The sequence below is a fragment of the Pimephales promelas genome, chromosome 23, assembly GCF_988280905.1.
Source record: "Pimephales promelas chromosome 23, fPimPro1.hap1.1, whole genome shotgun sequence".
Taxonomy (NCBI): Eukaryota; Metazoa; Chordata; class Actinopteri; order Cypriniformes; family Leuciscidae; genus Pimephales; species Pimephales promelas.
In genome coordinates, this window is record NC_142791.1 from 6,490,627 (window position 1) to 6,504,506 (window position 13,880).

General features: G+C 38.7%; 1 protein-coding gene across 1 annotated transcript in view; it reads right to left on the reverse strand.

Annotated features, from left to right (window-relative positions):
• Positions 1–1,032: 1,032 nt before the first annotated feature.
• The window catches only part of cxadr (CXADR cell adhesion molecule), a 44,031-nt gene continuing 31,183 nt past the window's right edge, over positions 1,033–13,880 (reverse strand). The window contains exons 3-7 of the mRNA XM_039667461.2: positions 8,269–8,473; positions 4,375–4,530; positions 4,144–4,266; positions 3,697–3,835; positions 1,033–1,858 (exon numbers count right to left, since the gene is read on the reverse strand). Of these exons, the coding sequence (XP_039523395.2) occupies positions 1,585–1,858; positions 3,697–3,835; positions 4,144–4,266; positions 4,375–4,530; positions 8,269–8,473 (897 nt within the window). The 3' untranslated portion in view covers positions 1,033–1,584. The remainder of the gene's footprint in view (positions 1,859–3,696; positions 3,836–4,143; positions 4,267–4,374; positions 4,531–8,268; positions 8,474–13,880) is intronic.

A 13,880-nucleotide genomic window follows, 5' to 3' on the forward strand; every position in this document is an offset into this window, starting at 1 on the left:
TCAGCATACACAATACTCTCCCATGAGACCAAAACCAGCATTTCAGAGAAAAAGTTCAGTATACATATATCAATATATCGAGTAATATTTGTTGCACAGAGACTGGCAACAAATCATATAGCGTTAGATTGTGCATTGCCACTCACCACAAATCAATATATACTTCAACTGAAGATAGTTTTGTAATTGTTCATGTATTATTTACCTTCTACTGCTAATGTGGACCTACTCATTGTGTGATACACTAGTTCATTAAACCCAAAGTTAAAAAAGGCACAGAGTGAACATTAGGATGACCCTGCGGGATAAAATATAAAGTAATCCACACCGTGAGGACTGTAATGTTTCTTCATGACAGGTAAAGATTATGGTAGATGCGATGTTAAGAAATCATATTCATACTAAATCCTAATCAATGCACTATTAATATAAAAAAAGAATCTATAAATCTATGGATGATCATCTGTTTAAATGGTGATTATTCAATTGCTTTAAACTGAATATGTGATGTAAAACAAACCCTTCAATAAGATGTCCTTCATCTGATAAAACTGCACAACACGTCAAAATGACAATTAGCTTTAAAGCGGGGTGTGTTGACGGCCAAGCCATATGCAGGTTTAGGATTAATATAGCTTGTTAAAGTTTGAGCATTATGCAGCTCTTTAATCAAAGACATCTGTGATCAGCTTTTCTGGCCTAGCTGGAGCAGAGAAGTGGTGGTGGCTGCTTACTCAAGTCTGATTGCTCAATGAACCGTATTTTACCACCCAGCATAAGCATCTTTTCAAATAAACCCTTTAATCTTACTTTGACGACTAACACTACGCTGCAGTGTAGGGGGAGGTGGAGGTTTGTGGGTCACAAGCCAATCAGAGGTTTGTATACTAATCCCTCTGACATGTACCGATTGGGGTTTAAAACTGCCAAATGGTCCATTAAAAAAGCCAAGGAGGTTAGGAGTCACAGTATTAGCTCATTTTCAGATAAATCTATTTCATTATGTTATTTACAAATCGCATGTAAATAATCTTCAATCCAAACAAACGCTTTAATCTTTTTTTTAAAACAATCTCATCCAGAAAAAAAAGCCAACCCACATACTTCCCATAGAGTAAATCTTTGCCAGTCTTTTTGGAGCATAAAGATGAAATAATTGTCATAGATAAATGGTTTAAGTTGCCTTAAAATTTTTCAAACTGATAAAAAAAATGGAGTTGTACCACATACATTTAATTTAGTTTGATTTTGGGTTCATTTTACCTCTGGAGAACACTTAATAGGCACACAATTCAAGTGCCTTACATCAGACAGGGCCTTCTAATTAAAAAGAAAAAAAAAAACATCATGCACTGCATTATTTACAAAACAGGAGCAGGCATACCAATCACCTTTCCGCATCCCGTTGAATAAAGTTTTTTGTGAATGTTTGTTAAAGTTCTGGAAGTCAAATTTGATTTAATCGGATTTCAGCTCACTTTGATCTCTCTGCAGAGACCTTCATTTGCTCCTTCACAAATTCCGGTAGAACAATGGATAGAATAGTGACAGTCAAAATGTGCAGAGACTGATCCCAGATCAACTTTACACAATAGACCCATCCCTGTTCTGGGCAGGGATCATGACGGGAATGGCACCCATGCGGCTGAGGTTGGGACCGGCCATTCTGCTGGGTGGGGGAATAGGGGCATGGCTAGGGGGCCTCTCGTACTCTTCAGAGGGTATTTTGTCGTACGAAGGCTTGGTGTACTCATGCAGGTTGGAAGGAGACATGGAGCCCAGAGAGGAGCGCTGGCTGCCCACACTGGTGAAACTGCGCGCGGTAGAAACACGACTCTTTGGAGGAGGGACATCCTCTCTGTGGGAAGGAGAGAAAAAAAAAAGTGTTCAATCAAACCTGTCAGGGAGATTTCTTAAAAACAAGGTTGAAAGAACTGATCTTACCTTAATAAAAATATATAATAATAATAAACACCAAAGGTCAAATTTATCTGACATCAAATCAGGATCCCCTCTATGATATAATTGCCTGTTTTCATCTTTTTGTTTCTTTCCTCATGTCGGTTAGATCACATGACTTTGTTGGTTGAGTCTGATTTCATAGACAGAAGTGTTTTTAAACATTAAGATTATGCACAAAGTTTGGGGTCAGTAATACCTTATGCTCACCAAGGATGCATTTATTTGATGAAACATACAGTTATAAACAGTAATATTGCAAAATATTGTAACAATGTAAAATGTATTCCTTTAATTTGAAGTCTTTGTTGAATAAAAGCAAATTAATGCAAAATAAATGAATAAAACTAAAACTAAAATCTAAATAAATGATATCCCGGAGAAAAGGTTGGAAGGAACATTGTGGACCAGTCAAGTCAAACGAAACATCTCATCCTGCGGTAGAATCAAACTTTAACGGAGGCAGGGATGGGGCACAATGAGGCTCGAATAGCAGCTGAGTCAAGAATAGTTTGGCTTGTTTTGCTGCTTTGGCCTCAGATTGGCTAAATAAAACTATGGACGAATTTCCAGTGTAGCCCATCAGGCCCTGCTCTTCCACCTCCAAATTAACAAGTAATCAGCAGCAATAATCCATTACAGCAGAGAACACAGCAAAAGATAGAAACAGCGGGGTCTCCGCTAAGAGAAACTGGCTTATTTGGATAATCCTCTTTTGTCATGGCCTGAGTGACGCAGCGCAAGTCTCCCAGACAGAGAGTCCAGCTCTGGGGTCCAAGGGGGGCCTAATAAAGGGCCTGACCCACAGCCTGCCCCTTCACAGTGAGGAATGCCATTTCAATAGGCCGGGGGAGCGAGAGAGGGACAGAGGGGAGAGGCATTGACAGAACAGGAATCGACTGAACAAACAAACGCACAGAACTGATTACACCAGCCTTTCGTTTGAAGAGAAAAGGGGTGAGAGGGGAAGGGTGATCGCACCGCTAGCCAGTTTCACTGGCCATCAGCTTTGTTTGGTCATCAGTAAATGCGGGGGAGGCCTGCGATTGAATAAAGGCTGAGTGAATCAAACAGACATAGGGACAGTGACACGTACCAAATGGCAACTGGGTCAAGAGCTACCTTTCTATACCATTTTTGTTCCTTTCATTATTAGATTGAAGGCTCCAGACAAGTCAGTTTGGAAAAACAGTTTTTTTTTTTCTTTTTCTGGGGTCTTGTGGGAAAAGGTTGATTTCCATTACACGAGAGTAGATGTTAAAACTTCATGCTGATTTATACTTGGCTTTCGCCAAGGTAAGCTAAGACGTTGCTTTACAGTAAACTATGCTTCTCCATCCATTTACGCTGCTTTCCATATGGTGGTGTGACTCCCCTTCTGTCCGGCGTTAACGGCTGCAGTGTACTTGCTGCGTCAGCACACACGACGGCTGCAACTACAGTGTGGTCTCCCTAGTGGACCACCATGACAACCGTCTGGATTGAGCCGAGTAGGGGACATCTCTAGGGTCTTCAAGTGGGCACCTTGCATCCTCAGTGTTTCATCGACTAGCCCACGACACCTCAAGGGGCTCAACAGTGACCCTGGCGTCCCAGAGTCACCCCACTCTATCCCCCACTCAACTTAGCCCAGCTTACTGACCCCTAGACCTAACCACAATCTCACGCAACCCAACCATACACGCCAACCCATTTATTAACTGTTTAGGACATTTTTGCCAAGAGTGTGTGTAGTACCTGATCTCATAGGCGATCTCCTTCTCGTACTTCTTCTTTTGGCGGGCACGGCAGCAGCAAAAGACGATGAGGGCGAGAAGAATGAGAAGCAGCAGAACACAGATTACTGCAGCTGCGATGACACCGGCTGTGTTAGGGGCTGCAAAGGGAAAGATAGATTGTTCTTGAGATGCACAGGTTTAGAGTATAAATGATAAGCCCATTCACAATACTATAGATCAGATATATTGACATTTTTATTAAAGAGAAATAGGCCCTTAAGATGAGCCATCTCGTTTTCGATGGGGTCCTCGATTCTAGATACAAAAATTGACCTTACAGCAGCAGATAAATAAGGCAAAGACAAGATGAAGAAGTACCTTAGATGGAGTTTGAAACTCAGCTATTTTGCTATTTACTCAGCTACTTTGCTACTTGAATGTTTAAATCAGATTTTTGAAGACTTACGTTGTATGACATTGACCTCCACCATACACTCCTCCGTTCCAACACGATTTTTTGCAAGGCATCGGTACGTTCCTGAAGCTGCCTCAGTGGCATTCCTCAGACTCATGGTGCCCCCGACTGGATCTGTGCACAGCAGGAGACAGATTCTTCATTTTAACTGCGGCACCTGATGGCACCATTTATGACGGTTTATCAGATCTCTATAAGGGTACACAAGTAAAAGGAACTTACCGAGGACTGCCAGTGGTGGCATTAGTTTATTGCCTGTGGTTCTCTCCCAGAAGTACTGCAACGGCTGTGTGCCCTCCACAGAGCTACACCTCAACATCATGTCTTTCCCCACCTGAGTTTGACCCTCTGCATAACATCTGGGTTTAGAAGGACGCACTGAGGGAAAGGAAAAAGGAAGGAGAGAAAGTTAGAAACACTAACACAAAACTACTAATAACAGGGGTGTCATTTCTAAAGGTTACATTGCAAATTTTCCACATGACAGTGTACAGACTTGACAGGCAGCAATTTAAATAACTTAAAACACATGATGAATAATAAAATAATATTATGAATAATAATAATAGTTAATAATATCAAGTTAACAAATAATATCAATAACTTATTAATTATATATTAACAATAATAATAAATGTAACAACAATACTATAGAATTTATTTCTTTTTGCAAATTATTTGAAAAACCTTTTAGTTAATGCATGAAACAATCAAAGACAAAGCATTATTTAATGATAACAATGATATCATGCTAAATAAGATTTCTAAACATACAGAACTTGTACAAAGAGTGAATTACGAGTCTTATGCACAGAATTACACAGTATGTATGACCTTTATACATGAGACTGCATGTGTAGACAATTATATCTCAAAAAGGAAAATATTACCATTCCAATCTGACCAGCTAAAGGCAGAAATATCACCTTCTGCTTCATACATAGTGCAAATGTCATCACAAATGTAAAGGACAAGTCCCTGAGGCCCTTCTCTCACTCCACCCATATGCATTCTCTCACTGCATCATAACTAATCAAAGCATAGGAACTGGAAGCCATGATCAGGGTAATGGATACAGATGCTGCTATTACAGGTGCTGCCAATCAACTTAATTAAAATCAGAGCGCAGTGGGTGTCAACATTCTTTGAGATAAAAGCGCAAACAAAACCAGAAGGAGAGAGTGGGAAAGGGGCTGGCAGACAGACAGCCAGCCAGCATGTGTGTTGAGAGAGATATGCATTAAAAACAGCAGGTTTAAGGGAAAAAGTGGGTGAAATCTATGTAATTAAGGGAGGGAGTGATAGGAAGAGATGTGGAAAGATAGTGAAAGATTGGATGGGGGAAGGGGTGGAGAACATAGGGAGATCTGTGTAGAAACTAAAGCCTGCACAAACAGACCCCCTCCTCGCTTGGCAGGAGATGACTTAAGAATTCAAAGGCAAACAAAACTCCAAATTAAAACCAGGAGACCGAAACAGAGACCCATGTAAGGAGGGCAAAGAGACAACGAAAGAGAGAGTTGGAGGGAAAGACAGACAGAAGAATGTCAATAGTTGCTCTTTGTGAATCCTCCCAACCTTGGGCAGGGCGCTGGCATTTGAGCATTGACATCATCGTTTGATAATAGAAGCTGTAAAAACAGATCTCTGGGGCTGCTGGGACAGAGGCTTAGAGACCTGAGGATTAACAGCAGGCAGGAACAGCAATTTAATAGGATGAGGGGTCAGAGCACAGCAGCTTCCCCTGATGGAGAATTTAAATGTGTGGTGATGGACAGACCAGAAATCAAGGTGTAGATTGATAATCCAATGCAGTTGCTTAAACCAACAGACACACAGCTATACTAATGACCTGTATCTGCTTCTGTGAGAAAGACAATTATTATTAGACATTACTTTCAATAAGGTGAAATTGTTTTATAGCTTGTGAGATCAAGGCAAGCGTGTCAGTAGTTGATCACACTCGACTGGGCAAAAAGGCGAGAAGAAAAACAAGAACGAAAAAGTCAAACTGCCTGATAACACTCCAGACGCATAAAAGCATGAAAAGAAAAAGGTCAAGCATTTCTATTTTTTTTGCTGTCTGGGAAGGGACAGATTTTACATTTTCCACCTTGAACACTAGAAAGTTCCTTTTTGAAGTTCTCAACTTGAAGCGTTGATAGCATCAACAAAATGATTATTAATCTTGGAATGAGCCGCACTGTTGTTTCAATATGTGAAATGAGTTGTTTAACTTTAAATCATTCCAATGAGCAAATCCAACACACACTACACCCATGAAGAACTTTCTATTGTGATAAGCAACCACTTAATGATGGTTTTGAAAAAATTTGAAATGTTGGCACTAACTGAAATAAAAGACTAAAAGTACTAAAACTGATTTTTTTTAATATGTAAAGTGATAAACTAAATATAAAATTAAATGAAAATAACAATAATGACAAAGCACAGAAAATTACTAAAATTAATAAAGTAAAGCCCATTCAAAATAAATACATTAGTATTTAAATAACACAGGGCAGATGTCTTCAAACAGAGCAGAGCAATGCCTCTCTGAGGTGGCATACAGCCCCTTCAAGTGAATGCCCTTGGACTGCTATCTCTGACGAAGACGCATTTAGTAAGGAACACACGCACGCAGCCAGACAGCATCTGCTCTGAATGCAGGTACAGAGTCCCCGCGGTCATCAGCGATAGGATGAGGGTGGACAATGAAGGGAACAGGCGAAGAAAGAACAGCTGCATTCATCAACTGCTGAGAGCACAACCAATCTGTGTCCTTCCATCTGTCTAACAATGATCCACCTCCAATCGCCAGGTCGGCTCTTGCCAAACAGTCCTTGACACTCAAGTCAAACAACTGCTACGCTTTCGCTAATTTTTTAATCTGTTTTGAGAGATGTCTCTTGTTCTCATCAATGCTATATTTATTTGATCAAAAATACAGTAAAAACAGTAATACATTTTAAAACATTTTATTTATTTTATGTGATGGCAAAGCTGCCATGTATCACACAATACTTCATAAATAATTCTGATTTGGTCCTTAAATGGATACTCCACCCAAAAATGAAACTTCTGTCATCATTTACTCACCCTCATGTTGTTGCAAACCTGTATTTGTTTCTTTCTTCGGCTGAACACAAAGGAAAATATTTTTAAGAACGATTGGAACCAAACAGTTGTTTGGCACCATTGACTTCCATAGTTTTATTTTTTTCTACTATAGAAGTCAATGGTGCCAAAGTTCCAATCATTCTTTAAAATATCTTGCTTTGTGTTCAGCAGAAGAAAGAAACTCATACAGATTTGCTACAACTTGAGGGTGAGTAAATGCTGACAGAATTTTTATTTTTGGGTGGAGTATCCCTTTAAGAAACATTTCTTATTATCAGCGTTGTATTGCTTAATATTTCTGAGAAATCCTAATATTGTATGTGTATAAACAGAAGTATTTATTTGAAATAGACCAATCGAATGCATCCTTGCAGAATACATTATCTTTTTTAAATTATACCTCAAACTTTTGGACAAATTATAAGACACCAGACAATTCACTAAAAGAATGGTCATTTTAAGGATTTCAGTATTCAGATCTCAGTATAAATTCTTGTTTTTCCTGTTTCTTTTTCCATCTTACAGCTACTGCCATTCATGCATCCGTAATGCAAATACACATCTCGGTCATGTGGTTATCGAGTTTCGGGAAGTGACGCCACTTTCGTCATCTTGTTTGGGGAGTTGCTTCTGATGGCCTTGTTTGGCAAGAACATGTTTGCCTAGGGTGTTTCTGTCCCTGCACTAGTCAACACAAGTAACAGGTGATTTTTCACACATGAAGTAGCACTGATGTCACATTTGCTGTTGACAGCGATCGATGCAGACCTTGAACCAAGGCATGTCAGAAGGCCTGTGAAATCAAACTTTATTTTGTGCATTTATGGTCCAGATCAATACTTTGTCACTCAGGACTTTCCCTTATGTTTTATAGCTCACCTTCCAGAAGAAAAAATACAAGGAATATGAGGAGTGTTTTTCAAAACAATGCCAAATAGGTCAAGCATTTTTGAATAAATAAGGTTAGAGATTTACAAGCTTATATTTATTACTCACCCATGACAGTTAGTAGGAACTTCCTGCTGCTTATGCCAGGAACCTTCTTCACCTTGCACTGATATGTGCCCGTATCTGTGGCTTTCAGGCCCATGATGTTCATGGAGGCATCACCATTTTTAGGATCAGGGGAGTTGAAGTGGACTCTCCCTTTAAGAGGTTCATAATAGTGTTCAAAGGCCCTGTCACCAGAGTACACAATCACCTGTGGGAAGAAATTAGAAATGAGAAAAGAGAATCATGTTTTAGTAAGTGAACCTCTTATTGTTAAACATTTTGCTCAACATTTTAATTCAAACATACAGGGTGGGAAAAAGTGTATAGGTGTCAGTAAAAGGCCAAACCAATGTTAAGATTCAGACTACAGCCTAATTTTCTGCTTTTGAAAGTCAGTTAGACAAACACAGTGCACCTCCTTATCTCAAAAACATCCTTCAGCACAAGTGAAATATTTGCTCTTTCAATGCTACAACTTAAAGCGTTCTTGTTGGGCTACATGAACGGCTTCTTTCACAAGTAGGGCTGAGACGAGATCTCGTGCCATGAGATCTCACGAGATTAAAATGTGACGAGTTTTCTCAATGAGGTGAAACATCTAACGATATTGCCATGAAGAAGTGTGAGGGTTAAGTTAAGATAGAATATGCCACCGCTAAGTTTAGGTTACGCTTCCACTGTCATTTTGCTTTTATATAAAAATGAAAACCATTTCAATCAGTTGGATAACAGTCGCTTCGATTTCATCCAGCTCATCTGAAACAAGTTGCACAGTCACACGTATTGCAGAAAGAATCAGAATTCACAGATCATGTGATGAGAGTAAGTAACAAGATGACAGACAAGACCATGGTGAAGGATTCATTGCACAACAGAGACAAATGTCTTATCTACTAGAAAGCGCGCTCAGCACCGCCACTCCCTATTCACAGAGTACATGCGATCACGAAAGCGAAAGTAATACGGGAGCGTGAATTCAAGCACAATTTCAATACCCCACGTGATAAAATGACATAATCAGGCCATATAGAATGCAACATGTTTATTAGCCTAACTTTCAAATAGACAGAGAAAAAACATGAACGCCCGATTGGCGACGTCAATCAGCGCCAATAGGCTCTATGCACGAACCCTGCTGACGTGTATCTGAAAGAATCTCAAACAGCTTCTTAACTTCCGCAAGCGCGTTGTGCAGGCAAAGTATATAGCGCCAAAACTTTAATAAAATCAGTTTTCTAGAATCGGAGACAACGATTTTAGAAACGCTGATTCGCTAGTTGGATTTCGTATGATATGAGAGAATACTAACCCTCAAAGTTGTTGATGTAGCTCGAAATATATAATTTAAATAACTTCTTTTTTACTCTTGTGTGACAGCTAACTGCCTCAGTGTTGTTAACATCATTCACGTTAACCGCAGGACGTTTTAATAAACAGCAAGTGTAATTTGACACTATCACTACCTAATGCAAAACCGGCTTCTGACGCAGCACCGGATGTAACTGGTTTAAGTAAGTTTATTCCCCACATAAACTATCTGAATTGTAGCCTTTTGTTTTTACTCAAGCAAACTTAATTATACACTCTCACTATGTCTCATTTAGCTGGTAACACTTAAATTGGGCACCATGAAATGACTCCTTATCAAATTAACTGGAACAAACAAATGAATAGGCCAATAACATTGTCTTGCAATGTAAAAAAATATACGGTGTAAAAATCATCAATATATGAGTTAATCATCAATATATGCTTGTCTTAAAAAGCAACGTATGAAGAGACAGCACCGGTCTGTTTCTGGCTTAAAGACATTGTACAAACACAAATATGGGATTCATTCAATTCTCCCCATCGCCACCACTTCATTTCCATGATGCTGTAGAGGTGACAGCCTTCCATGGTGTCTTGCATCAAGCTTAGAAGACCCGAGAATGCACCTCAGGGCAATGGAACAAGAGCACGGAGACACTCAGAATCCTAATGAATGTATCAGTCAATATTCATCACATGGGCAAGGAGGAGAGGATAAAAAAGGGGGGGAGGGGGGACCTCAACCTCATTCTTCCTTTCACATTCAAACATCTGCAGAATCTACGAGCATCTTGTCCAAATGATCACTTAGTAAGCAGGCCTAATACATGTCACATGGAGTCTGCCCACAGGACTTCAAGGAAACATCCAGCAACATCTGTAGAACACTCCATGTCTAATAACTAAAATGTAATAAAAAGAGGATAAGGAAAACTGCCTGGAGCAACATACAGGTACTATATAACATACTTCAATTCAAAAAGCCAAACAGTCTACAGTTCAAACAGTTCAAAAATGTCTAAAACAGACCAAAAGATACAAGATAGCAATCAGGGACAAGGAATTAATTTAAGATTTTTATCATAATGTATTTTTTATCATCCAACTATGGAATGAGCTGTCTAATCAAATAAGAGAAGGAAACCAATGATTAAACATAGATCTTTAGCCTGGCCTTTAAAGTAGAAAAAAAAACTATTTTGTAAATTCACATTATTGATCTTACAGCGAAACTCATTCATTTTTGAGTGATAAGCCCACATCTCAATTTTTTTTTTTCTTTCTTTTTTTTTCTTCCCTTTTTGATAATCTTATACTCGGGTGTACGTCACTCACAATATTAGAAGAAAAGATCTGTTGCTCCTTCAATTTCATCACAACTTAGTCTTACTATGTGGGAAAAAATTAGTCTTGCTATGTGGGGGTCAGTATGCAGTTTCACCGTTATTTATGAGTCAAGTCTTCAAGGACATTGTGACTTGTGTTGAACTTGTGTTCACTTGTGTATCTGTTTACACTTGAGTGTGTGTGTATGCCTTTAGGTAGGTGCACTTCCTCTAGGGCCACATCAGGCTTGTTTGAAATGCAAAGCAGCACTGAGTCACCTGTGTTAGAGATCACTCTGCTTTATAACCCGGGCAGTTTCTGTAGGCCTGCCTGTCTACATCAGTGTCTACACTTCACTGCACAACCACAGATGCTGCTCTGACCCGCATGCTACCTGGAACTAGCATGCACCAATTATCACAGCCCTTACATTTGGGAAACACAATTGGGAAACACAGATACAGATAGATTGATTAAGAATCAAACAGTACAATAAAATACCCCATTTAAGACCCTATTTTAATTACCCTGATTATTTAACTTCCTTAAAATGCACATTCCTGCTATAAAAGAAAATTGGTTTGTCTTTGCAAACTTATCTTTGATTTAGATATCTGCATCTGATCATCACATTAAAATTATTCAAAATCTCAGTGTTAAGCATGATGATGTTAACATATCACACTGAAGTAGGCTGCTTTAAAATTAACATGCATTTTAAAATAAACATAAGTTTTTAATACATAATTAACTAACATCAGGAAGGATCAAGGTTTCCTCAGAAATATCAACCAGCAAAACTGTTTTTAGAATTGATAAGAAATGTTTCTTCAAATCTGTATACCACGATGATTTTGGAAGGATAATTTGACACTGAAAACTAGAGTAATGGAGGCTGAAAAAATTCACATAAATTTTAAAATGTATTACATTTATTAATTTTAAAATAGAAAAGTTATTTTAATTTGTGAAATATTACTACAATACTACATTGTTTTTTCTTTATTTTTCATTAAATAAATGCAGCCTTGGTGAGCATATTTCAAAAACAAAAATAACCTTACTGACCCCAAAGTTTTGAATGGTAGTGTGTGTCATAATTCAAACTACTCAAGTGACAATACATGCTGATCTCAACAGTTGTAAGTAACTAGAAACTTTCTCTGACTCACACATATACATATATGAAAATACAAAATTTCCAAAGAATACAAAAACAGCATCTGGGGTAATTTAAAACAACATCTTTTTATACATGTAAAAATATTGCTTGTTTACTTCTATTTTCTAAACAATCCTTTTGTTTTGCATTCCCATTGTCACTCTCAGGCTCAATCACAGCAGGACTATTGTGCAATTGCAGGTGCAGCGTAAGAGATTATGGAACTACAGTGCATGTACCCTGAGTGTCACCCCCATTTCCCATCCATTCCTCACTATAATGCAAACGCTAATGACCAATGCAGTTTTGTATGGATTTCGTCAACTCGTCAGTAGCGTCCCGCAAACAAGAGAATCATTCACACTTCACTGTGTCCCAAAGACCTTCACAATGAATACAATCATTGGAAATTAGGTTCTGCGTTCAAGGTTAATTCATTGTTTTAGTTCTGGCAGTGCAGTCCAGACTGGCACTAAAAAAAGTTTTGAAGGAAGATGTTTTCTCCTGTATACATTTTCCTTATGTGTTTGTGTAGTGTCAAGGCCTTTTATTGTATCTTGGACTAAAAAGTGAGAGATAAAAAAAGAGGAAATGTCTAAGATGGACCAAAACACTTGGCAATCAGTTGGTATTTATCTGTAACTCCCCTTTATTTTGTTTTAACTAATTTAGTACACACATGCACTACTGTTCAAAACTTTGGGGTTGGCAAAGTTGGCAAGATGTTTTTGATGTTTATGAATAACACACACACACAGGGATGATGTGTGGAACCCAATCAAACATGGTTTTACAGCTGGAGCATGCTTGGATTGGTTTCTTTCACTCTATACCATGCGCCATAGAATAAGAGCGCACAGCTGAAACAGCTCTGGAAGATCATCAATCATCAACCATGATATTATTTGTTTATTTTATGTACTTTGATTGTGTCATTTACACCAGTAAGTAGATCTTCTGTTTAGTAAAATGATTTGTTTGAAGGGTTTTGGGACCCTTGGTTAATTATGTTTCGAAATAAACATGTAACTATGGTGTGCTCGCTAACAATACTAATATATACAGGGCATATTTGCCATTACAAGCCCAGCTATATAAATGATCTGGAAAAGTGTGAATATGTAGACACTTTATTACAAAGTAAGTGGGGCACAATAATAACTGTTAGAACTTTCTCCAAAAATACAAAAAACATGGACCTAGTCCACATTCAACCTTCAACTTTTTATAAACCATTAAAAACGATGAAGTGGGTCAAAGACGAATCTCAAGTCCTGGGGCAAAGCCAGGCAGAACAGAGGGGGAAGAGTGCAGGTCTATACCCATGAGGACAACCCAGCAAACAGCAAACTGAGCAATTGAGGGGAACAGAAGTGTGAGGGGAAAGGGAGAACGATAAAAATAGAATGAAATATTAGAAGTAAAATGACAGAAGAAATTGAGGAGCTTTGAGAAGGAAAAAGATGGAGTAGGGAGCATGTGAGAGAGAGGAAGATAGGTGCAAGGATACCAAAGGGAGATCGACCATTGAGGGCTCCTGACCCAATTCTGTCCCCAGCTAAATGTATAATCTCTGGGGAGAAAGAGAATGAGGTAATCTCTGCATGAAGGGGCTGCAGCAGACAAGCAGTATATCTGGCTGCTTACTCTACCTGCAAGCCCAATGTTAAGGCGAAATCAGCCTTTTGTAAAGAAGTGAGGGACGGTCTCATTAAGGTCTATATTACAGAGATTGCATTTGTGTGGATCAAGAAAAAAAGCAGTGCCTCTGCGGGCTACAATTCACAGTGAAGTGAACCTATAATCACTTAGATAC